Source organism: Suncus etruscus, chromosome 4 (assembly GCF_024139225.1).
Source record: "Suncus etruscus isolate mSunEtr1 chromosome 4, mSunEtr1.pri.cur, whole genome shotgun sequence".
NCBI classification, from domain to species: domain Eukaryota; kingdom Metazoa; phylum Chordata; class Mammalia; order Eulipotyphla; family Soricidae; genus Suncus; species Suncus etruscus.
This window is the reverse complement of record NC_064851.1, coordinates 154,178,608-154,203,716: the sequence shown is the minus strand read 5'-3', so window position 1 is coordinate 154,203,716 and position 25,109 is coordinate 154,178,608. Positions and strand designations below refer to the sequence as shown.

General features: G+C 51.8%; 2 protein-coding genes and 1 non-coding gene across 3 annotated transcripts in view; 2 read left to right on the top strand and 1 right to left on the bottom strand.

Moving 5' to 3' along the window:
* The window catches only part of TCOF1 (treacle ribosome biogenesis factor 1), a 39,721-nt gene extending 25,564 nt beyond the window's left edge, over positions 1 to 14,157 (top strand). The window contains exons 17-25 of the mRNA XM_049772727.1: positions 894 to 1,001; positions 4,825 to 5,011; positions 6,993 to 7,129; positions 9,316 to 9,429; positions 9,640 to 9,850; positions 10,155 to 10,234; positions 10,314 to 10,494; positions 12,486 to 13,034; positions 14,054 to 14,157. Of these exons, the coding sequence (XP_049628684.1) occupies positions 894 to 1,001; positions 4,825 to 5,011; positions 6,993 to 7,129; positions 9,316 to 9,429; positions 9,640 to 9,850; positions 10,155 to 10,234; positions 10,314 to 10,494; positions 12,486 to 13,034; positions 14,054 to 14,157 (1,671 nt within the window). The remainder of the gene's footprint in view (positions 1 to 893; positions 1,002 to 4,824; positions 5,012 to 6,992; positions 7,130 to 9,315; positions 9,430 to 9,639; positions 9,851 to 10,154; positions 10,235 to 10,313; positions 10,495 to 12,485; positions 13,035 to 14,053) is intronic.
* LOC126008205 (small nucleolar RNA U3) lies at positions 13,451 to 13,658 on the top strand. The gene has a single exon (XR_007495558.1). It is a non-coding gene; the product is annotated as a small nucleolar RNA U3 (small nucleolar RNA).
* Positions 14,158 to 17,487: 3,330 nt separating the features above from the next.
* Positions 17,488 to 24,904, bottom strand: CD74 (CD74 molecule). The gene is made up of 9 exons (XM_049771922.1): positions 24,790 to 24,904; positions 21,420 to 21,592; positions 21,179 to 21,267; positions 20,074 to 20,136; positions 19,358 to 19,453; positions 19,064 to 19,148; positions 18,113 to 18,304; positions 17,733 to 17,783; positions 17,488 to 17,531 (listed from the first exon to the last, which is right to left on the bottom strand). The coding sequence occupies exons 1-9, from the start codon at positions 24,864 to 24,866 to the stop codon at positions 17,524 to 17,526; spliced, it is 834 nt and encodes a 277-aa protein (XP_049627879.1). The 5' UTR covers positions 24,867 to 24,904; the 3' UTR covers positions 17,488 to 17,523.
* Between the last annotated feature and the right edge of the window lie 205 nt (positions 24,905 to 25,109).

Sequence of the window (25,109 nt, the reverse complement as noted above, 5' to 3'; positions counted from 1 at the left end):
AGTAGGGGCAGGGAGTTTGGGGCTGCAGGCATAGACATGGGGCTTTTTCATTTGCTCCTGTGGAAAGGGGTGAAGGTCTTCATAGGGCTCAGATCTGTAACAGAAGTGCTTGACAGGCTGGGACAGCCCAGGTAAACCGATACTGCACCTGGCTCTCGGGCAGCTGTGGCCTTGTAGAAGTGAACATGTGGCCAGTTCTCTGTGTCATTCAGGGACTGTATATCTCTGTTCCAGACTAGCCTCTTTTCCCCCCTATTTTCTTTTATTAGTTTTGTTTTGGGGGCACAACTGGCAGTACTCAGGGATCACTCCTGGCACAACTCAAGAGTTATGTATTCCATGCCAAGGTTTTTGTTTTTGTTTTTTTTTTTTTGCTGCATGTAAAGCAAGAAATGCCTTCACCTCTGAACCTTCAATACCCTTTCTCTTTTTCCAGAGTAAAATGAGAAGTCTGTTAACTCATTCTGGCTTCCACTGCTATATCTCAGAGCAACACAGTGATCTGTCTTGCTGATAGAGATTAGGAGAAAAGCCAAGTGTCTATGTCTTCTGTTGCAGCTCCCACTGCCCCTTGATTTTTGCTAGGAACAGAGCTACTACCTGCTTTTGCAGCAAGTGGGTTCTCTGGCCACTGGCTTACTCCTGCCACCATGTCCTATTTCGCTGACCCCTGTCACTCCAGCACCTGGCCCACAGCCCCTGACTTTGAGATTTAGAGTCTGTATAAGCCTTTTCAGTTCAAGGTCAGTTCTGGAGAGGAGAAGCGATGGTCACCTGTGACTGCATGCAGGAACAGTTTCTCCTGTGAGCATGTCAGAAGGGCACCCTCATTGCATTGACAGTAGGAGGTTCTTCTCTCAGCTGGCATGCCCTTCATGTGCTTGCTCCCTCAGAAGGAGGATAACCCCAAAACTTCCAAAAGGAAGAGCCCGGCCTCAGTGGCCCAAAAGAAGAGCCCAAAGGAGTCCTTGGAGAGCAGCGATAAGTTGCCAGCAAACCAGGTAGGCCAGGCTTTGTTTCTGAGGGCTATGTGGGTTAACACAGGGCTAGTGGACTTCAGGGGCTGCCTATGGAGTGTTCCCCAAATGACAGCACTTCATAGCTTCCAGAGCTATGTAAGATACAGAGCTGGGGGACAGCAGGGCCAGTTCCTGCTGTACCTACTACCAGTTACTCCCCAATGTGTCTGAACTATCCTGTGCAGAGATCTAGGAGGTTTTGGCTGTGAAATAGGCAGCCAGGAATGTTTGATACTGCTAGAGGATGGGGTGTTGGCACTTTGCCTGGAGATACCACGGACTTATGAGCTGGTATGATTGGTATAAATTTTCATGGTATGAAATCATTGAAGGCACAGAAACCCCCATTTGGAGATTGGTGAGGACTGGTGCAGAGAATGCCTGGGCCAGGTTGGGCTACTGATCATCACATCATCACAAAACTGTCCCAGGCTCTACTGGCCCCCAAAGGGCCTCCAACCAACTAGGGACCCAGACCTGCTGGACTGATGCCTAAGTGAACTCCAGCCTTTCCTTCAGTTAGTACTGTCTTTCATTTAATCCCAAGATTCTGGAAGCTTCTTACAGGCTTCTCAGAGATACTGCAGTCTCTCAGCTCCCAGACCAGTGTTTTCTATCTCCCTTTGTGCAACATGCATGAAGTCAAGGGTGCACCTGCCTCTCTCTAGCAAGGCAAAAATGAGTCCTGACCTTCTTTTCTCTCTTTTTTCCCCACTTGTTTTTGGTTTGGGGCCACATCCAACAGTGTTCAGGAATTACTTCTGGCAACCTTGGGGGCGGGGAGACCATATGAGGTGCCAGGGATCAAATCTCTGTCAGCTGTGTGTGAGGCAAATACCTTCCTTACCATACTGTCATTCTGGCTCTCTTCATTTCTCTCATCCCCACGTCAGCCCTAAGGCTTCTCCTTCTGGTCCCATTTTAAGTAGTCGGGAATAAGGATTGGTGTATGTAGCAGTGGGAGGAGGGATGTGTGAGGCCAGGCATCGCCAAGGCTCTTATCCTTTCCACGGTGCCGCCTGGGAGGAAAGCAGTCGCCTCGCCCATCTCTGTGGGGGCGGACTAACACAATTAAAATGAACATCATGCTTAAACTGAACCATTTAATTGGTATGTTAGTTCTAAAGATTCTGGGAGAGAAAAGTCAACAGTTTGTGCTCCCCCACCCCACCCCGAGGATTCGGAAAGACGGCTGGGCCCAGGGAAGTGGCAGTCCCTCCTAATCCTAAACAAGGGAGTGGATCTCCTAATCCCCAGCCCATTAATTAGGATTATTATCCTCATTATGCATTTATCAAGCTCTCTATTGACAAGTTTTGCTGTTTCTATTATTAGCCCCTCAGTGGAGAGAGGGAGGGAGGGAGGGAGGGAGGGAGGGAGGGAGGGAGGGAGGGAGGGAGGGAGGGAGGGAGGGAGGGAGGGAGGGAGGGATGGCAGCCCAGGATGGGGCCAGAGGGAGGCTCCCATACTGGGCTCATCTCTCCTCCACATCGAATGGGCTGCCCTGCTGCTCTTGGAGGGAAGAAGTCTATGGCTCAGCTTGATTGTGCTGGGACCTGGGGTGGACCCAGAAGATACCAGCTTTGTCCCCTTAGAGAAAGTGCTCTGACGAGTGAGGCTATGTGCATGCAAGATCTCATGTTCGGACCTGGTAGCTCCAGGCTGTTACAATAAGGCTCTAAAATCTTCTGGCAAGGTACCTAGAGCACACTTCTTGCCCTGTCTGAGCCTTTACCTTCCCCCTCCCCCCCAGGTCCTCAGGAGCTCTTGGAGAAAGCCTACCCTGGCTGGGTTTTGCTGTCTGAGCTGCCCCTGACCAAGGCTATGTTTCCAGTACTTGTTCCCTCCTGCATCTCATACCATAAGTGTCCACCAGCATGGTTCACTCCCAACATGTCTTTGTTTGTTTGGTTTTAGATTTTTGGGCCACACCCAGTGTTGCTCAGGGATTACTCCTGGCTTTGTGCTCAGAAATCGCCCCTGGCAGGCTCTGGGGACCATATGGAATGCCTGGGATCCAACTCAGGTCAGTCCCAGGTTGGCCATGTGCAAAGCAAACACCCTACTGCTGTGCTATTGCTCTGGCTCCCCAACATGTCTTTTTTAAACCAAACCCAGAAGGCAGTCCTTGGACCCCTCTTTGTGCACTATTTTGCATTTTGCAGTTTATGTTGCCCCAGCGAGCAAGCCCAAGTTGGGATTGCCAGGTGCCTTTCAGCAGGTGGAAAACTAGGCTCCTGGAGCTCAGGCACCCATCAGCACAGTGAGGGCCCAGCAGAAAGGGGTCTCCCCGCCTATTGGGCAGCACAGTCTAGAGCCCAGCCTCGGGGCCCCTTATGGAGTGCTCCCCCAAAGCCCAGAGATCGTGGGCAGCGTGGGCAGAAGAACAAGCTGGAGGCGGCTTTTGCTGCTGAGCTGCTTTTAACATCCCAGACGCTATTGTTTGCCTTGGTGGGTTCTTTGCCTCTCTCCATCCCTGACAATCTGTTCCTCTGTCTTCTCACATATATATAGATCCCCTCCCTCCTCTGTAAGCCTTCTCCCACTCTGCATCCTTCTCTGTTTCAGTATGTGGGTAGGAAGGCTCTGAGTGTAGCTCTGAGCAGCTGCAGAGGAGGCAGTTTAACTAACAGAGACAGGATGGACCAGGCCCCCAACTTCTAACCTTGGGCAGGCCCCTTTCCACTTACCTTTTTCTTCTGCCTCTGGCTGGCAAGTCTGGCTGGCAAGCTGGACAGCTGCAATTGTAGAGACTGGCCTGAGCAGCTCCCTGCTCTTGGACAGAGAGGAGATGAACTTGGACAAGTTCTTGCCACAGATTTGTCCTCATCGGTGTGGTGGCCTATTCTGTACTGTGGGCACAGTCCCTAGCACTGTGGGCCTGGCTAGGTGAAAAAGGGCAGCTGCTATCATCTTCCATGATGCCTTATTGGAAAGTGAGTCGTGTACAAGGGAAACTGGTCCCCCGCCCCTGCTTCTGTCAGGCTCCTAGGCCTCTTATCCCCTGATGGTCCAAGATAGCAAGAAGCCCAACTCAGGTACATCTTGTCAGCACCTCTGTTTGCATTTCTATCTGTAGAACTTTGTATTTAATCATGACCACAAACTAACACCTAAAATGTAGACCTGCAAAGTCCATGAGCCATTTCCCTGATTATCATGAATGATACGTGGTATTTGGTGTGTTGGTAGAAGAGGCCAGTGAGCGAGAGAGATGATTTTCAGAGCTTTATGCACGGGAGACCTGAGCACACCAGTGTGTGTGTGTGACCCCAACCTCGAGAGTCCAGTATGAGCCCCCCAGGAAGGGTCATGTGTGTTGGGTAAAGCCTCTGCTTTGGTTATTGCTCCTCCACCCCTAGCCCCTGAAATTTCACCACGTCTGATGGCTTCTTTCTCAGCCCCATCTCAGCATCTTTGGAATGAGACAATTGGATTGTCTCCTGGGGTAAACCTTGGCTTAGATCCTGAAGGGTGAAGGGATCAAGGGATGCTACTTCAAGCACCCCCACTGGGGAGTCTGTCTCTGAAGCCAATCAGAGGCAGGTAGTGGCTTGGACTTCATTAGGTTGTGACCTTGAGTTGCCCGGGACACTAGTGCTACTACCAGTGCCCTGGGGTTTCCGTTGAGCAGAAGGCCCTGTAGGCTGTGAGGTGCTGTGCTGGGTGCCTTTAGGGCATATCTGGAATTGCTGAGGGGACCTCCAGCTGTACCCCTTGCCTTCTAGAACTTCACTCCCCCACTTTCCCTTCCCCTCTTAGACCTTTAATCACAGGGGGGTGTGTTTTGTTTTTGTTTTTCAAGGTGATTAAACTCCCTATGATTTTTGTCGACTCTAATCGTAGTCCAGCTGGCCCAGCAGCTGCCTCTGCACGAACCCAGGCTGCAGGCAGCCCAAGGAAGGCCCGGGCCTCGGCGAGCACGGCCAGGAGCTCCTCCTCAGAGAGCGAGGATGAGGATATGATCCCTGCCACGCAGTGCTCCGTTCCTGGTGAGCGGGGACATGGTACTGACCCCCACTGCAATGCCTTCTGCAAGGCTTGGCAAAGGTGCCAGCTATGTTACACTGCAGCTTAGTCAGGAGATTAGCCAGCTTGGTCAGTCTTTGAAAGACTGACTGAAGAGAAGGACTTTGTTGTAAGAGCTGCCTGAAATGGTAGTGAGCCTTCCATCCCTGGTGTGTAGGGATTAGGTGATTGTCGGTAGATGACCAGAGCTAGAGTTCCTCTGACTTCTGAGGCCCTGTGACTCCAACAATGATAGCAGAGAAGCTGTTTTGCAGGGTGTAGTGAGACCTTGAGGGTACAATCCAGGCCTGATACATGAGACCCTGAGTGTGGTCCTTGCCCCAACCCCAGACTGGAAAAGCCCTTCTCATAAAGATGCTAATACCTGATCTTGGGCTAATAAAGAAGTGGATTAGGGGGCCCGAAGAGTTAGCATGGGGGTAGGGCAATCGCCTTGCATGCAGAAGGATGGTGGTTCAAATCCCGGCATCCCATATGGTCTCCCGAGCCTGCCAGGAGCGATTTCTGAGCATAGAGCCAGGAATAACAACCCCTGAGCGCTGCCGGGTGTGACCCAAAAACCAAAAAAAAAAAAAAGTAGATTATTGGGCTGAGCATGTAGCTTAGGTAATAGCACATTTGTCTGCATGTGCAAGGTCCTGGATGTGATTCCCACACTGTAGTACCACACTGCAAAGCCTGGTGCAGGAGGTCCAGTGGCCACATAGGGACCCCCCCCCCCCAATTCATGCTCCTGGTAGTTCAGAACCCCCTGTGCCTCTGTCCAGTTACCCCCCTCCTTGTGTGTCCTTGACCATACCCTATGTGCCTCGTCCCTACCCCATGTACCCCTGAGCACCTCTTGTCTGCCTCCCCACAATAAAAGAAAGAAATGGATGATTTTGGATACCGTTGTGATAGTTCAGTGCAGGAGGAGGGGTTTGCCTTGCATATATATGATCAACCAGGGTTATATCCCTGGCATCCCAAATGATCCCCTGAGCACTGCCAGGAAAGAAAAGTTTTTATATAGTTTGCTTTTTTTTTTTTTTTTTTTTTTTTGGTTTTGGTTTTGGGGTCACACCTGGCAGCACTCACGGTTTACTCCTGGCTCTACGCTCAGAAATTGCTCCTGGCAGGCTAGGGGGACCATATGGGATGCTGGGTTTCTAACCACCAACCTTTTGCATGAAAGGCAAAATGCCTTACCTCCATGCCATCTCTCCAGCCCCAAAAGCTTTGGGTTTTGGGGGGTTTGGGGTTTTTTTTTTTTTTTTGGTCACACCCGGCAGTGCTCAGGGGTTACTCCTGCTCCAGGCACAGAAATTGCTCCTGGCAGGCTCGGTGGACCATATGGTATGCCAGGATTTGAACCAATGACTTTCTGCATGAAAGGCCTTACCTCCATGCTATCTCTCCAGCCCCGTTTTTATATAATTTGCCATGTGAAGTGGGCGATTTTGTATTTTGGGAAATGGGGGTTGGACGCAGGAAATCATGAGTGAAGCACACAGTGCTCTGCCACTAAGCCACAGCCCCCTGCCTGCCTGGCCTGAGCCTGCAGAGATCAACCTGTAGTGCCCATTCTCAGTGTCCACAGTCCAGGCTGTTGGAGGAAATGGGGCAGTGGTGATGCTGGACACCTCAGTAGATGCATGTGATTCTGGGGGTGCTATGAGAGGCTGTGTAAATGGGGTCCTCCCGTGACCCATCATTACTAATGGGGAATTTCGTAGAGGTCAGGGTGGGGGAGGGACTGCCAGGAGAAAGCTTGGGGTTGCCAACAGAGCAATGCTAGTTCTCCAGTAACTGCAGAGAAGCATCTTCCTTGGAAGGTCAGGAAGCATTTAACCAAACTTTTCAGCAGTGGGACTTGAGCATGGCATCAGGTCCTAGGAGAACTGATGGACAGGCCATTGCCATAGATTACAGGGTACACTGATACATACTCCCACTCCCTTGTAGCCATTAACCTCAGTATGGTGAGTGAGCCCACGACCCCCACAAAGAGCACCCCCAAAGCCACTGTTTCTGGGACGAGCCTCGCCAAGACCTCCAGCCGGATCATGGATGGCAAGAACCAGCAGGCAGCAGGCACGCAGGTATCTGGTGGCATGTAGGGTTTGGAGAGTGATGCATTGTGGGCTCTCTGCCTCCCTGTCCGCTTTTCCACATGCAGCAGTAGGACAGCATTGAGCTTGTGCATCCCCCAGAGGTCGCTGCCTCACCCTGTCTGGCACAAGCGGGACAACGGCTCCCACAGTACCTTTGAGCTCGGCCAGCACTTGTTTATTTTCACTTGGCTTTCCTTCTGGATTTGACATGCCAAGGGCTAAAATTCCTTGTTAAGAACTCAACAAATGGGCCTGGAGAGGATAGCACAGCGGCGTTTGCCTTACAAGCAGCCGATCCAGGACCAAAGGTGGTTGGTTTGAATCCCGGTGTCCGATATGGTCCCCCGTGCCTGCCAGGAGCTATTTCTGAGCAGACAGCCAGGAGTGACCCCTGAGCACTGCCGGGTGTGGCCCAAAAACCAAAAAAAAAAAAAAAAAAACAACAAAATAACAAACAAAAAAAAAACTCAACAAGTGGGGCCATACAGTGTCGAAAATGGTAGGGCCTTTGCCTTGCATGTGCTAACCTAGGACGGACCACAGTTCCATCCCCTGGCGTTCCATTTGATCCCCCAAGCCAGGAGCGATTTCTGAGCACAGAGCCAGGAGTAACCCCTGAGGATCACCAGTTGTGGCCCAAAAACCAATTTAAAAAAAGAAAGGGTTGGAGCGATAAAGCTAGATAAAGGAGAGCTAGAAGTAATCCCTGAGCAAGTCCAGGCATGGCCCAAAAATTAAGAAAACAAAAAAACAATAAATTCATTTGCCAGTGTTTAATTGTAACTGTTAGCAGGCATGTTAGTGAGTTCCACAGGGTCGGTAATATCCTGGGGCCAATAGCTGAAACTTGACAAATCTAAAGGTGACTTAGGGCAGTGCTCCCATCCAGGAGACTTGTCCTGGGTTGGACAGGGCTGGAACAGGTCTCCCAGTTCTTGAGCCTTGCTGGTTTGGTTCCCAGTCCCATAGTCCACATCCCGTAGTTCTAAGGCTAGCCAAGAGCTGGGGCAGTTGCCACCTGAAGCTCAGAGTGGCTCATCAGGAGCTGTAGCCCATGAAGAGCTACCTGGATGCCAGGGGGCAACTGGCATCTGTCCTGGGCCAGGAACACAGCAGGAAGAAGTGTCAGCCACTAGTCACAAGCCCAGGCAGTCATTGACTTTAAACTAGAACTTCTCAGACCCCATCCAAAGCTCAGGTTGATTGTTCAAGGGCTCTTAGAAGTATTTTACTAACTGGGCTCTCAGCTAAGATACAGGAAGGCACAGAGCCAGGTGGAAAAGATGTGAGTGAGGGCGAGACGCATCCCTATCCCATGTCCGCATGTCCCACTTCTCTTTATGATCACCAGCAGGTACTCTAAAGCCTTTCTTTGTAGTTTGTAACATAACAGGCATGACAGGCGATCCCAACTTCTTCTCCTCCCCCAGAGGCCTGGGGTGGGGGGCCTGAGCTCCCAGTCCTGTGATCACATAGTTTATTTTCCCAGAAAACAGGCTCATCTTAGGTGATTCCAGAAGTAACCTCATTCACCTAATAAGACACTTTTATTGCCCTGACATTTGGCCAATTCTAAGTTTTAGGAGCTCTTGTGCCAAAAAAAAAAAAAAAGACAAACACCAAATATATATTTCTTAATATAAATCACAGCCTCACAAGTACTTGCCAGCTGGAAGGCACTTTGAGGAAGAAGCACTCTGAACTCAGGAAGAATGGGGTGACCTGCTTTAGAAAGGACATGAGGGGGTGGCTGCTGAGTTGACTTTGACACAGGAGAGTAGCTGGCCAGGGCTGGGCAGCACTGGAGACTAGAAGCCCAAGGCAGGAGCCCTCTGGGAACACTTCTGGGCCAGAGTAAGGGTCTTGCAATCATAGTTTGGGGTTTGGGGTCAACAGCATGCTACAGTAGCCACTTTTCTCACTCCAAGTGCTGGGGTGTGGAGTGCAGGAGGGCACCAGGGCTGCAGTCACTTCCATAGACTTCTGTCCAACAAAGGCACAAGCTGTGTGGAGGGCCCCTACTAGCCTCTAGGAACCCTGTGATTAGCTCAGAACCTGAAATCTAGTACCACCAGCCCACATGGCGGCTCTGCCCCTTTGATCACCCTCAGTTCCTTCTGACAAGGCAAAGTGTCCTGGGAGCCGAGTGTCAGCGCTCCTTTGGCTGTTCACAGGTGACAAAGAAGAAGCAAACCAGCCTCCCATTGACCCAAGCTGCCCTCAAGGTTCTTTCCCAAAAAGCCAGTGAGGCCCAGTCTCCTGCTGCCAGGACCCCATCTTCAGCTGGGGTGAGCTGGAAATCCAGAGCACCAGGCCCTGGGGAGGACTGCTAGGAGCCTGCAGAGAAGAAGCTGCTCACAGCTGAGCCAGGGGCTTGTATTGTGTGTCCTGTGATTTTCTCGCATGTCACTGCCCAGGGTTGTGGATGACAGCATGAGCCATTTGTGAAGCACCTCCCCGACCTAAACTTTCCTTTTCCTCACTTTCCACCCAATCAGGTGGACAGTGCTCCGAGGACCCACCCTGGGACCACATCTCATGGTACCGCCACACAGGCCTCTGTCGCTCCCAAGCCCAGAAAAGCTGAGGTTCCTGCAGTCTCTCAGGCTATCACTTCCTCCAGTGACAGTGATAGCAGCAGTGACAGTTCTTCAGAGAACGAGGAGGAAAAGCAGGGGCCCCAAAGGGCCCATTCGGCCTCCAGCCTGGGTGAGCATCTGGGGAGGCGGGGAGAACTGTGCTGGGCCTCACTGTACCTTCTCTGCATGGAAGTCAAGGTGTCCCAAGTTCGACTACTGCCGTTGAGCCTCTCCTGATATTTTGGTATCTGGCTCCTGAGAAGTTGGGGGCGTGCACAGGTACACGGGAAAGAAGGTGTGCTGTAGAACAAGAGGATGGTGTCCAGGCATCTCCTCTGCAGTGCTGTGAATGTGGGCACTCCTACCTGTAAGGGGTAGGAGTGAACGGCAGCTGGGCCAGCATAGGGCCAGGAGCTGCTTTTGCTTCTACGTAGGTGCGGCTTCAAGCAGGGATACAATCATGGAGGAGTCCTCAGCAGAATCCAGTGAGGAAAAGATACAAGCGCCCTCCCAGGTGCGTACAGGGTTGTGTCAGGCTGGCCTATGCTGGGCCCAGGGAGACTGCCTGGCCTCTTTCACACAGGTTTCTTCAGTCTCTCCTCTCAGGTTGTGTGACCCCTCAGCCGACTTCAGCCACTTTCCATTCTTCCAAGGCCAATCCCAGGTCAGACCCCAGTGCCTTGGGTTCTTCTACTCTGGTCACCAAAGATGCTTCCAATGGCAAGCAGAGGGCAGAGCCCCAACACGCAACAACTGTCATCTCACCTAAAGCAGGTGCGTCAGGCGCCTCATCAGGAGGGGACACAAGGCAATGTCCCAGGACATGCTGCCCCAGAGTGGAGAAAGGGAAGAATTCCTACCCTCAGTAGCGGTCCCCTCAAAGTTGTCCTGTTCTCAAGAGACCAGAGAGTCCCTGTGCCGCTGTCTCACCATGCATGACACAGCCTCACTGGATTCATCTGGCTTGGGCAACACCGCCCTCAGGGAGGGGTGTCTTGGCCCATTGGAGTAAGTCTTGGTGATTTGCACTGTTTTCCCAGCAGGTGGCTCATGGGACAGGGTGTTAGGGATCCAGGTGAGTCAGATCAGAAGGGGGGGTTCTCACATCACCAGCTTCAGGGTTCAGTGTACGCAGTTACTGAATGTCAATGCATGGTATTCTTAGAAAAGTCACTTGGTGCCAGAGCACTAGTACAGTGGGGCATGTGTTGGCCTTGCATGTGGCCAACCCAGGTTCAAGTTTCACCCCATTTGGTCCCTGAAGCCCCACCTGAAATACAGAGCCAGAAGTAAACTTTGAGCACCACGAAGCGTGGGTTGGCCCCTAGAAAACAGTTGCTCATTCTTGAAAAGTTGACTTAAGTGCTGGGTCACCCCACCTGGATTGTTGGGCAATCCAGGCCAACATTGGAAGTGTCCTAGGCTGTGTCCTGGAGAGAAGACAGGCCAAGGTCCAGGCCCTGTGGGAGGCATGCTATGTCCGTGGCTGGTAGGACACTGGGTAGGGTCGGTCTGCCTATTCCTCACCCTTAGCTTAGCTCTTTGCTGTGGTCTATTGCATCCCAGTCAGCCTAACCCTGCAGGCAGCAGTTGGAGGAAACTGTTAAAGGTTTGTTCACACATAGAGTCAGTCTACTGCAGACAAGCAGAGGCAGGAGAAGCTCTAATCAGAAGCTGCACAGGAGTTGCTTTAGCTGGCAAAAATCCAATGTAGTGAAGTACTTTATGCATCTTTCCCACACCCAGCACTCCTAAAATGCCTGGTCCCCTACAGGGCAGTTCCAGAGAACCACCAAGGACAGACAGACTAAACTGCTATTTGGTCACCGCTTGCACTGTGAACTGATTCAGATTGGGTCTGCTCAAGGCTTCTCAAATCCAGAGGGTCCTAGACTTCTTTGATAATCTCTCACCCTTTCAGAAAGGCAACCTCTTGGTGCCCATTGGAAAGCAACTTTCTTGATGTGAACAGAGAGGGCCACCAATTACACCCTACTGCCATCCACTTTAAGAAAGACCATGGTGTGTCTCACACACCAAAATTAGGGGCCGGGAAGGTGGCGCTAGAGGTAAGGTGTCTGCCTTGCAAGCGCTAGCCAAGGATCAGGACCGCGGTTCGATCCCCTGGCGTCCCATATGGTCTCCCCAAGCCAAGGGCGATTTCTGAGCACATAGCCAGGAGTAACCCCTGAGCGTCAAATGGGTGTGGCCCAAAAACCAAAAAAAAAAAGAACTAAAAAAATGGAGAAACATGTCATGGGCAGCACTGCTAAGTGACTGGCACTTCTCTCTGCTTTGCATCCCCTTGACAGATTACTGGCCTTTCTTGTGGGGGTTTTTTTTTTTGGTTTTGTTTTTGGTTTTTGGGCTACACCCGGTGGTGCTCAGGGGTTACTCCTGGCTGTCTGCTCAGAAATAGCTCCTGGCAGGCACAGGGGACCATATGGGACACTGGGATTCAAACCAACCACCTTTGGTCTTGGATCGGCTGCTTGCAAGGCAAACGCCGCTGTGCTATCTCTCCGGGCCCCAACCTTTCTTGTGTTGATGATACTTTCCACCCTCCTAAGAGTGTGTGTAGCATGAAGGAAGGACAGTGCTAGGTTAGAAGCAGGGAAGCAAGACCAGTGGGTACAGGAAGCACCTTGCTCTCCTGTCTGCACCCTGTCGGGGCCTTGATTCTGCTCCTGCCCACCATTGTTTCTGTACTCTGGGAGGTCTGTGCCTGACTCCCAGAGCCATGACCCTGGCCCCCATCTCCACAGGCAATAGAGAGTCAGGCACCACCTCTCAGACACCCCGGAAGCCCAAGAAGCCCAAGAAGGGATCTTTGAGCCCCCAGGCCTCAGTGGCAGCTCTGAAGAATGATATTGAACAGCGGCTCTTGAGTGAACTGTGGCCCCTGAGTGAGACACAAGTGCAGGCCTCCGTGGTGAAGATGTTGGCTGAGCTTCTGGACCAGGAGAGAAGGAAGGCCCTGGAGGTTACCAAGGACAGTAGTGGCCGCTCGGGCCTCAAACGGAAGCTGCAGGGGGACCAGGCAACTACCAAAGTCCCCGAGAAGAAGAAGAAGAAGAAACAGCTGGAAGCCAGGGAAGGTGGGGAGAGTGCTGTCACTCCAGAAAAGAACCTCAGGACTGCAAAGGGGAAGCCCAAGAAAGACAGACCGAGTGGTGACTTGAAGAAGAAGAAAAAGAAGAAGGCAGGTTCCGGCTCTCAGGAGACCAAGGAGAAGCCAGAAGGCGTGCAGGGGCAGGCAACTGTGGAAGGTGTCAGCTCAAAGGACAAGAAGGAGAAGAGGAAGTCCAACAAAAGTAAGTAGGCTGTGTCCCAAGTCACAGAGCCCCTTGGCTGGCAGTGGGGGAGGCGAAAAGGTAGCCTATGCAGCTCTAGAAGCAGGCGGCACAGGCCCAGGCCCAGAGCCACTTGGCTCCTGATGACTAGACTTTTCCTTCCTGAGCTCTGCAGGCCATATTTCTTTTTCTTTTTTTTTTTTTTTTTTTTTGGTTTTTGGGCCACACCCTGCGGTGCTCAGGGGTTCCTCCTGGCTGTCTGCTCAGAAATAGCTCCTGTCAGGCACGGGGGACCCTATGGGACACCGGATTCGAACCAACCACCTTTGGTCCTGGATCGGCTGCTTGCAAGGCAAACACCGGTGTGCTATCTCTCCGGGCCCAGCAGGCCATATTTCATATTTATCTGTTTCCACTTCAAGTTAAAAAATATCCGAAAGACTGTACTTTCAGAGATCATTTCTATAGTAGGTGACTAGAGAAGTTTCTCTGATCGTGTAGAGCACCCGAAGCCACGAGGAGGAGCCAGAGCGTCCTCTCCTGAGCGTGAAGCCGGCTCTAGGTGTCGCTTCTGCGACTACCTTTGGCCATTGATGATCGTTCTTCCCTTCTTTCGGAAGGGTTAGAGGGAGTAAAATAAATAATTAAAAAATTAAAATAAATAATTTTAAAAAATCCGAGGGCCAGAGCAATATTGCAACAGATAGAGGAGCTGCCTACCCAGGTTCCAGGTTTAATCCCCCCAGTACCACATACAGTCCCTTGAACTCTCCCAGGAGAAAGCCCTGAGCGATGCCAGGTACAGCCTATAAACCAAAAAAGAAAAAGTGGTATCTGTTTAAAATATATATGTAGACCCAGGCTGGGTGTGTATTTTGATTTGGGGTTTTTTTTGTTTTCTTTTAAGTAAGAAAAATACTGATGAGGTGGTTTGTAGTTGGGCCCAAGGCAAGTGTTCCCCCAAATCCTGGGTGGAAGATCTTCCTTGACGCCACACTTGAGTAACAACTGTTGTTGAAAAGCCTGCTTTCTTTCTTTAGAAACAAAAGACAAGGAAAAAAAGGAAAAGAAGAAAGCAAAAAAGGCCTCAACCAAAGATTCCAGTTTACAATTGCAGAAAAAAAAGAAGAAAAAGGTACAGTGAATGCCTGAGTGTCTGAAACAGGAAAGGGACCCAGTGAGTGGGGATTGCTCTCAGCCCACCCTTGCCCCAGAGTTGAGCAGGGGCATAGCCCCGGGCCCTCCCTTGGCAGTGTTGGGGTTCAGGAGGGTCTTATGGCCCAGAGGAACTATGGAGGATGGTATAGGAGGGGCGAATGGACCTCTGGGAGACCAGGTTGTCAGGTGAGAAAACTTCTAGGATGTGCTGCCCAGACCAAGGAGAATTTACAGACACATTGCTTTTGGTGGGAGGGTGGTCAGGGACTAACACCCCCCCCCCCCAAAGAGGAGGGACTCAGCCTACTATGCACGTGGCATTCTCACATTGCTGTGTGTGGAGATCCTCGGCTTCTCTCCATCCCCCAGGTAACACCATCCCTCTCCCCAGGATCCCTGTAACCCCATCTCTACTTGCATGGTAGGAGTTAACTTAGCAAAACCGTATTTCTCTCCTCACAGAAGAAGGCAGAGCAGCAGCCTGTCTGAGGAACCAAGTAGCAGGTACTTATCTTGAGAACCCTGCTGGGAGTGGGAGGTGGGGTGGAGGGCATGCGCATGCTCGAGAAAGAGGTCCTAGCTCCTCCCGGTCAAAGGGTGAAGCCCAAGCCAGGACTGAACCCAGAAGAGTCCAAACAGATGAATGGAGGTTGTCAGGGCTGAGACAGTAGGCATAACTCACATGCCCTGGCCACTATCTGCGTCTGCTTCCTGGTGGTTTGCAGCAAAGGTTTCCTCGAAATAGGCCAAGGCTGCCAACCAGTGCTCCCGGGGTGGTGGTGAGGCCAAGTGTGCCCATGGCTGCATCTTGGTCTTTGCCTCCTATAATGGGAGCAGCCACAGTTAGGCACCAAAGGAGCCAGAGCAATAGTAAGTGGGCAATAGTACATTGCCTTGCATGCGATAGACCTGGGTTCGATACTCAGTATCCTATGTGGTTCTCCAAGCACTGCCAAGAGTGATCCCTGATGTAAGGACAGGATGTAAGGTACCTTGAAGCACCCACCAAATATGGCCTCCAAAAATAAACCAGACACCAAAGTTGCGCCAGTTCCAGGATATTTCTGCTATGATTTTCCGATACCCTGCCAGCCTATCTACCTGCACCAAAGTGTATGCCAGTTTTGGTTTTTGGTTTTAGGGACACATCCAGTGGTGCTCGGGAATTGCTCGGTTTTTTAGCTCAAGAACCATTCCTGTCAGGCTTGGGACCATGTGGGATATGGCTATCAAACCCAAATATATCTATCACTCTGGCCTCATAGGGTACCAGGTCTTGACTGGGTGGATAGAGGTTGGAAATGACATGTCTGGCTGTTTTATTTCCTCAGGAACAGTTGCCAAATGGTGGTCAGCCTCCTGCCTCTGCCCGTCGCCCGCCATGTTTTGGACTCGTTTGTAACCTCCTCTCCCTCTGTCACGTGTCCATACCGGCCGAGACCTGGAGCCTGCAAGGAGGCTGGTACAGGACGACGTGCCAGCTCTGTGACTTCACTCACACCTACTCCTGACTCTGGTCCTGTCCCGGGACACTGAGTGTAGATGTATACAGTATATATATTTTCTTAAGTGACCTGCGTTTTCTTCCTCAGACCCAAAATGTCTCGAGGTCTAGAACTTTCCATTTCTATCCTGCAGGCCCATTGGGTCCAATCTGCAAATTCTTCCCTGACCCTGCTGTTCGGCCAGTGCCTCAGCTCTGACCTTTTGTCAGTTTTGCGCAATTGTGTTTGTGATTTTTGTAAAAGCTTCAAAAATAAAAGACTTGCCAGAAACAAGCAAGTTAACAGCACACTGGGAAGAAAATCTGCATTTCCTGGGAGGGGCACCTGGCTGGTGCCCACAAGCAGATTCTTGTGGTTCTTACAGCAGCGGTTCTTGCTGCTATCAATGTGTGGGGGAGGCCGTGAGGGGCCCTGTCTGAGCTGAGACACTCGGGCAGGCAGTCTTAGTATGCAGCAGACAGATAAGCCTGGGTAAGGCTCAGTTACTGTCTCAGTTCAGGTCAGGAAAGACTGAGGATGAAGACAAGAGGGTAAAGGAACCAAGATCATCTCAGGGTGACAGTGATGGGTAGCAGTGCAGAGACATCCCTCCCTCCCCTGGGCTCAGACCAGCACAACTCTTGGGTCATGAGGATATCTCCTGAGACACCCCCCCATCCCTACCCAGGACTGTATTGGTCAGAATGAGCCCAAGCAGCATGGTGACTTTAAACTTAGAATTGGAGGCTGGAGTCATAATGCAGCCAGCTTGCAGGAAGCTCAGGGACCTGGCACTACTCGTGCCCTACCACCATGGAAATATCCCTGGAGCGTCGCAGGGTATGGCCCCAAAACCTAAATAAATAAACTTAGAAACGGAGAGGCTTTTGAACTTCTTAATTTGGGCCTCAAGAGGTCAAGGACTCAGCCTGAAGGGGGTTCACTTGGTGCAGCCCTGCTCCCTAGAAGTCTTAACACCAGGACAAGTGTTCTGGCCATCTGCCCTCACACCACTGAGGGTCAAAGTGCGAGTGGGACCATGGGGAAATGGAACCTGGCCTACAGAGTTTCTGTCTCAAGGATGAGAGTTGTGTGTGTTAGACATGGGAATCAGGCCTGGGCCAGACCCTGAGTCCCATTCCCTGCATTAGAGGACGTAGGGGCGGGGCCGGAGAGATAGCACAGCAGTAAGGCGTTTGCCTTAGACACAGAAGGATGGTGGTTCGAATCCCGGCATCCCATATGGTCCCTCGAGCCTGCCAGGGGCGATTTCTGAGCATAGAGCCAGGAGTAGCCCCTGAGCGCTGCTGGGTGTGACCCCCCCCCCAAAGAAAATATAAAGGCCAAGGGTATCTGTCCATATGTGTGCCCCACCCCACCCTCCTGGATTTGTGGGAGCATTCCCTGCTTCTCCCCATACCCCTGCCTTCAGAATCTTCATTCTGCTGTGCCCGTGAAGCAGTCCCACAAAACCGTATCCTACTTACTACCTTTTATTATCACACAAGCTGAAGCCCTAGAGGCTAGTGACAAGCTTGGCTCAGCCAAAGGAACTGGGGGGGAAATGAGGAAGAAGGAGGTGGTGAGACCTGGCTGGGTGATACTGGGTGATAGATACATGGGATGAAAGTGCCCAGAACTCGCTGCTGTGCATGAAGGCTGCTGAAGTGTTGAAGAAATGTCGTCATTCTTCTGTCTCAGACTCTGTGTTCCGACGGGATTTGTGGTGAGGTTAGTGGCGAGCCAGGCCCTGGAGTCTTGGCACTGGGGTGTAGGGTGGGGGCCAATAAGGGAATTAATTGTAGCAGTTCCAAGCAAGGAATTGAAGCCACTTGGCGCCTGGGAGCTGGCATCTGCGTCTGCTACTCTCACATAACTGGAGAAGACAAGCAGCAGTTAGTGGGCTCTTGTCCCCATCCTCACATCCTGGGCTCTCCACCCTCCACTTTCCTGGGCCATCAGAGGGCCCTCCGCAGTGCCCTATTCAGGTCCTGGTCAGTGAACCAGCCCAGCATCTTGACTCCACTGGCTCTTCACGAGGGTGACAACAGATTCCGCCGACCCCTGGAGCACTTACCTGGGATGGACACACCCTGCCCAGACCATGGATCCTCAGCGTCCAGGGGCTCTGCAAGGGACCATAAAACCAATAGTTACCACCAGCCCGGGTGCTGGGCCAGGTCAGGTAGAGACTTAACTGAAGGCTGCTCAACCATACAGTAAGTGGGGGACTGAGCAGATTCAGAAAGGGGTTTCAGGCGGGAGGTGGGGCTCTGAGGGGTCAAGTCTGGGGACCGAAATGATGGCAGAAATGCAGAAGCGTGAATGTTGACATGAATGTGAGTGAGAAGTGGAAGGCTGAGTGGCTGCCCCTGGGGTTTGGGTCCCTGCGCTTGAAAGGCGCTCTTGCCCCTGCACCTTCCAGCTCCTTTCTCTCTGCACTGTGGCTTTGCTTACCACTGCAGTTAGGCTGCCCCCGGCTCCTGGTGTGGGGAACCTCTGTGCCGTTGGGGAAGGCACACCAGCAGTAGCCGATGCTGCCATAGCACTGGAGTGGCATATAGTCACCATTCTCGTCGCATTTGGGACGGAACGAGCCCGGGTGAATGGCAGAGACTCGGCTGACCTCCTCCTGGCACTTGGTCAGCACTGAAGCGACAGGCATGCAGACAGTGAGGGTGCACTGGCCGGCAGCACACGGAACCCACTCAGGCCTGACAATTTCTGCCCGCCGTGCACCTGGGAAATGGTCTGAACTGACCCAGTCCCAATGGAGCTGTGGCTGCTACATAGGAACCAGAACTTTGGCTGCTTCTGGTTTGGGGGACCACACCTAATCTCCACAGCAAGCGGCTCTTCCTTACTGGTACCCTAAAAGGAATAAGGGACACTTTCTTGGGACTCTTGTTGAGGGGATTCCAACTTCAGCCAGGTAGTAACAGAGAGCCTGTGATTTGTGAAGTAGAGTTAAGGCCCTGGGGTGGGGGGGGGGAGTGCGTGTGTGCCTGGCCCTCCACCTCTGTAGCCACCCCACCAGATCTTGCCTCTGCAAAAACCCCAACTTAAAAGGCAAATTCAATTGCCCTAGGGAAGAGCAGGTACAATAGCATCAAGGGCTAGATGAGTGCAGGGTGTCCTCAGCCCCACAGGCAGCACCTGCTGCTGTGCTCCTCACGTGCCTGAAGAGAGGGGACCAACCCTCCTGGGGACTGGGGGTGGCTTCTATCTTTACGAGAAGTTTCTGAGGAGACCCTGGGGATGGGAGGCCAACCATCCCAGAAGAAACAGGCAGCACAGATGAGAGGAGAGGCTGGATCCTGCTCAGCTGAGGGGTCTTCACGCCCCACTCCAGGAGAGCTTTGGAGGAGCTCCTAGAAATCCTGCACCCCAAGACTCCCACTTTGGTACCTTTGGTTGGAGCCTCCATGACCTCTTCGTGGGAGTTCTTGCTCATTTCGAACAGGAGCCACTGGTGCATCCAGTTCTCGAAGACCTAACGGGACAGAGATGAGGCTCCGGGTCCAGCATTCACTATGGTGACTCTGTCCTGCCCACTCGGGACAGGAGAAGGAAGGGGCTCACAAGCCCCAGCACCCTGAGTTCAGTGGCAGTCAGCTTCTGCTTCCTGACATGGGTTTCAGCCCCCTCTGACCTCCCACCAGCCCCCTCAGCCGCCAGGTACTGTGCTGTAGGGCAGCTGACCTTCCAGTCCACGGTCCCCATGGTGTTCTTGAGGAATTTCAGGTTCTCTGGGAAGCTTCCCTTCATCTGTGGGTACTCCTTAAGGGGGTCAGACCTCTGCAAAGGGCAGGGCAGGAAAGAAAGTTAAAAAGAGTTCTCCGGGGTGGAGGGAATCACAGTAAAGTGCCTGAAACCTGTTTTTCCATCTCTACACAAACACAACCACTGACCGCCCACTGGTTGGTCACCCATGTTTATGCCCCAAACTGGCTGCGCTTGGCCTCCTGGTCTCAGCCACGATTGAAGTGTGGGGGAGAGCTAGACGCACAGTCCAGCTGCAGAGTGACTTCCCTTACCCTGGGGGGAGCAGCTTCTGACCAGCAGCAGGTTCTGCTCAGAACTAGGCTTCTCCCTCATTGGTCTCACCTCCTCCAGAAAAACTTCCTTGGCCTTCCCCTAGCTGTTAGTTTTTACAGAGCCCCCTGCATGTCTGTCTTCCCTGGTCACTGTCTTCTTAGCCAAGAACCCCCATAACACTGGGGAGCTGGTGAGGACCCTCCACTGAGGGATCAGCCCTGCTTGGTTTGGGGGTGGGGGAAGGATGACCTGGGAAAGAAAAATGGTGCATCTTGGACACTTGATTTCAAGGCTCTGGGCAGTGCTTTCTCCATCTCTAAGACTCCATGTCAGACGAGCCTGTAGCCCACCAAGGTGCCTGAGGAGCCTGGACCACTTACCAGGAGCATGTGCATCACGTGGTCCTCCGTGGCATTGCCGTTCTTGGTGGCATTCTGCAGGGGCTGTGCAGGGAAGAGTGGGGTTACCAGCAGTGGCTCAGACACAAGCATGGGGGTAGAGTCGGGGTGAGTGAGAGCTGAAGGGTTCCAAGACTCATGGGCCCATTTCACCACCTCTGACTGTGGAGGGCCCCAGCAGTCCCCTTTCCTTTCCCACCTGGGGTGAAGCCATGGGTTCTTTGTGAACAGAAATAACCACATTTGGGGGCCAGAGTGATAGCACAGCTGTAGGGCGTTTGCTTTGCACGTGGCTGACCCGGGACAGACCTGGCTTCTATCCCCAGCGTCCCATATGGTCCCCTAAGCCAGGAGAAATTTCTTTTTTTCTTTTTTTTTCTTTTGGTTTTTGGCCCACACCCGGTGACGTTCAGGGGTTACTCCTGGCTATGTGCTCAGAAGTTGCTCCTGGTTCAGGGGACCATATGGGACGTAGGGGATTGAACCAAGGTCTGTCCTGGATCAGCTGCATAGGAAAGGAAGGGAAGGGAAGGGAAGAGAAGGGGGGAGGGAGGGAGGAAAGGAAAGTGGAAGGAGGGAGGGAAGGAAGGGGGGAGGGAGGGAAGGAAGGGGGAGGGAAGGGGGCGGGAGGTAGGGAAGGAAGGGGGAAGGAGGGAAGGGGAAGGGGGAGGGAGGGAGGGAAGGGGGAGGGAGGGAGGGAGGAGGGAAGGAAGGGGGGAGGGAGGAAGGAAGGAAGGAAGGAAGGGGGAGGAAGGAAGGAAGGAAGGAAGGAAGGAAGGAAGGAAGGAAGGAAGGAAGGAAGGAAGGAAGGAAGGAAGGAAGGAAGGAAGGAAGGAAGGGGGAGGAAGGAAGGAAGGAAGGAAGGAAGGAAGGAAGGAAGGAAGGAAGGAAGGAAGGAAGGAAGGAAGGAAGGAAGGAAGGAAGGAAGGAAAAGAAGAGAGGGAAGGCAAGGCAAGGCCCATGTAGGGCCCAGACACTTCTCCCACCACTTGTCTCCTCCTACAGGCAGGATCTCCACCTTAGCTGATCTTTCCCAGGACCCACCAAACACCTTGCCAAACACCAGACTCTCATCCCAGCAACTTACCCTCTGAAGCTGTCCTGCCATGGACAGTGGCTGCATCATCATGGGAGCAGCCATTCGGAGTTTGCCCAAAGGTTTGGCAGGCTTGGCAACTGTGGATATGGGAATACAACATAAGTTTGGGCCCTGTGCCAGGAAGAGAACACTCTTAGGGACCTTGGGAGGACCTGGGATTGCAAAACAAAGGAAGGGATTGTGAGCCTAGAACTGGGTCTCGAGGTGATGGACTTGTGGGGACACGTACCCGTTGAAAGGCTCAAGCGCAGTTGTTCCAGTTTCAGCTCTTGAGAGGTCACTGTAAGCTTGTCCAGCCGGCCCTGCTGCTGGTACAGGAAGTAGGCCATGGTGACCTGGCCAGCCAGGAGTAGGGCCACCAGGACAGAAAAGCCTGTGGTCAGGGCTCCACGGCTGCACTTGCTGTGCGGAAATGGGGCAAGAGTAAGAGGTCAGGGAAAAGCCCTCCAAAATGAACTCACACGGAAGTTGGAAATGGGGGTCATGATCCCCCCATTCCCCTCAGTTGCCTCATAAGCTCCCTTTCACAGATAATATGCACAATATCTATGGACTACAGCTTGATGACATGGTCCCTACTTCCAGCCTGCATTGCTGTCAAAGCCCTCCCAGATACAAGTACTGAGCTGGCCTTGGGCCAGGTGAGGGAAACCAGGGACAAGCCTCATCCTCTTCTTGAGCTATTCCTGCAAAGACAGCACATGGGAGGTGGCCAGTTCTGAGACTCAAATAAGCCTGCCCTCCAGAGGAAAGACCTTCATACCACCTTGAAACCAAGATTTAAAGAGAAAAGGGAAGTGAGACCTAGATATTTTAGGCATAGGTTGGGGACACTGATAATGCTCAGCAGTAGTGGAGTTAGGCACCACCCCTCTGACCCTGACTCGCATGACACTCCTCTGAAGGAAAAGGACTGAAAAAATGAGAGCCAATGAGAAAGAGCTATTGCGAAGGTGTCATGAGTTACCAGGCAGAAGGATCCCCTGGTCTTTGCTGCATTCTCTCCTGACAATTTCCAGGAGGTCTTAGTAGTCTCACCCCAGCGTAATGTGTGTGTGTGTGGGGGGAATTTTATGTCCCTCATATCCTTTTTTTGGGGGGGGGGTCACACCCAGCAGCGCTCAGGGGTTACTCCTGGTTCTTCGCTCAGAAATCGCACCTAGCAGGCTCGGGGGACCATATGGGATGCTGGGATTCGAATCACTGTCCTTCTGCATGCAAGGCAAAACGCCTTACCTCTATGCTATCTCTCCAGCCCCTGTCCTTCATATCTTAACATCACATGCCTCCACAACTATATCTAAGACCAAAAAAGCCATAAGGGTTCTCAAAGATTTGAGGTCCCTCTATAATCAGTGAGATAGGAGCTCAGGAGCCTTCCGCCCTTAGAAACTTATCAGACACTACTTTCTTTCATTGGCTCTCTGCTTGCCAGGCACAGCTCAAGGATTTGCTATTCTGGACAGAGAAAGCAAAAATTCATGTTTAAGGAAATCCCTTTTGTCCTCTGTATCTCAGCATCTCAGAAAGCCCAAGAATCTAGCTTCATTTTGAATGAGACTGTCTAACCTGAACTGACTTCCTATATCAGGCTCAAAGGATTGTTAGACAGGATCATCAGGGAAAGCTCTTGAATCGATGCCTAGCACCTGGCTAGCATTCCATCAGTAACCCTGAGTGTTATTCTTGGGGCAGCTGTAATAGTTAACTTTAACATCTGGTTTCCCTCCTCTTTATGCATCTTGAATGCTTAGTCCCTAGTTCTGGATGAGAGCCAACTCTTAGCCTTTCTCATTTCCTCTTTCCCACCACCTCCTCCAATAAAAAAAAAAAAAAAAAGGTCATTGTTAAAGTCAAGAGCCAATCAGAACTTAGAGGAATCCTGACACTAGTGTTGCCAGGTAGAAGTGTTCACAGCCAGGTCCCAAACAGGCCAAGTTTGAAATGATCTGAGAATGGGTCAAGCCAACTTGGGGGCAGCAACTGAGCTAAAGGTAAGGATCGGACTAGAATGGGACACTGGCTTGGGGCACTGTCCTTCCTGAGCCTGGCCTCACTGGCCTGGCCTCATATGCTTCTACCTCCCTCCCTGCACATTTTATCTATATAGAAAGGGGCCAGGTAGTAGAGAGAAGAGTCCACACTCTGAATCAGACTACTCTGAGTTTATATTCCACAGCTATACCTACTAGCTCACTCAATATCACTTGCCAATATGACCTTCCATTTTTCTCTCCAGTATAAAGGAGAGTCAAAGAAGTACCCAGCACAGATAGGAGGCCTAGGTTCAATTCTCAGCACTGCATGGTCTAGCATTACCCGCTGTAATCCCCACAAGCACAGAGCCAAGAATAGCCCCCCAGGTACTGCCAAGTGTGGCCCCAAAACCAAAACAGACCAAAAGTGAACAGTTCAAATTACTGTGAGAATTAGGATTGAGTTGAGTGTTAAGTATCTAATATATACCTAATCAGTAATTGCTACAACTTTTAAGGATTTGGTGGTATGTATACTGAATAGAAACTATTGCTGGATGTGTTATTGTAACTATTATTGAGCCACAGGGAAGAAGCTGTGATGTATTCAAGTCATTCAGGACAAAAGCAAAATCTGGACAGAATCTGGCCCTGACAAGAGTCACTTCCTTCAGTCACTGAATTTTGGGGTTTTCACAGGCCACTTCACAAAACAGTCCTTAGCTGGCCCCAAGGGACAGCTCTTCTGAGCGCCTCTCCCAAACCCTTTCCTTCTGGTAACAACTGATGTCACAGCTGTCTCTGTGATTTGTAATTTGCCTTTAGAAGGCTGGGGAAGCAAAGGCTTGGAGCTAACAGCATTGAACCTTTTTCCCCCCCAAGAAACAGAGGAGCAAGGCAATCTTGGGACTGGAAAGGGAATTTTCTAGATGGCTGTGCTAGACTCTGGCTGCAAAGGACAGTGGCGTGGACAGGGTACCAAGTACATCAACTCTCAACCACTTCTAGAAATTTAACCTGAGCTCCCCAACCTTTCTTGACCCTCTTCCAGTTTTCTTTGTCCTCCCTGTGCCACCTTCATCAGGACAGATGCCTATGCTATAACTCTCTGGTACACACATATATATACCTATCCATGGTGGATGGGGGGAAACGATGATAAATTGCTTCTATTCTTCTGTGTACAAAACTGTTTGGGGTTGGGGAAGATGGATCAAGAGATGGGATGCAAAGTTCTACATGCAGAGGTCCCTAACCCCAAGGTCCTCAAGTACAGCTAGCTACGGTCAAGGAAGAAACAAGGGGTGACGTGTGGGGGAAAACAGTGGGGGGGAAAAGGAAAAGACTTTCTCCATCCACACATTTTCATAGTCTGATGTTTCTGATGGAATGCCTGGCCTGGTATCAAGGGTCTGTGAAACAGGTGTGAGCCCAGGTATTCTCCTGATTTCCAGAAGGGAAATACAGAAGGTTGAAAAGCCCTACCCTGAGGAGCACCCCCATTTTACAGAAGGAGACAGTGGAGAGGGCCAGGGACTTCCAGTTAGTGAGTTTAGTGTCCTTCCCCACACCTGCACACTGCAGCCCAGGACACCGAGAGCCCTCTCTTGCACACACACATACCTCTCCTGGGTTCTGGGGTGCTGGCCCAGAATGGGCAGTTGTTCATGGTTGGAGATGAGGTCACGCTGGTCCTCCATGGTTCTGGCTGGGTGTTCCCACTTGCTGCTGCTGCTTCTACTGAGGGCTGCCTGAGTGTGTGGACCCTGGGCTCTGCTGCTACTTGAAATTGGGGTTGCAGAGGAATCTGATTGGTGCACAAGAGACTCCGCCTACCTGGTGAAGTGGAAGTGAAACTCTCAGAGCTGGAAATACCCCCACTTCAGCAAAGCAACCTTTATGGACAGGAGGGGAAGCACCCAGGGCCGGTGGAAGGGCTCGTA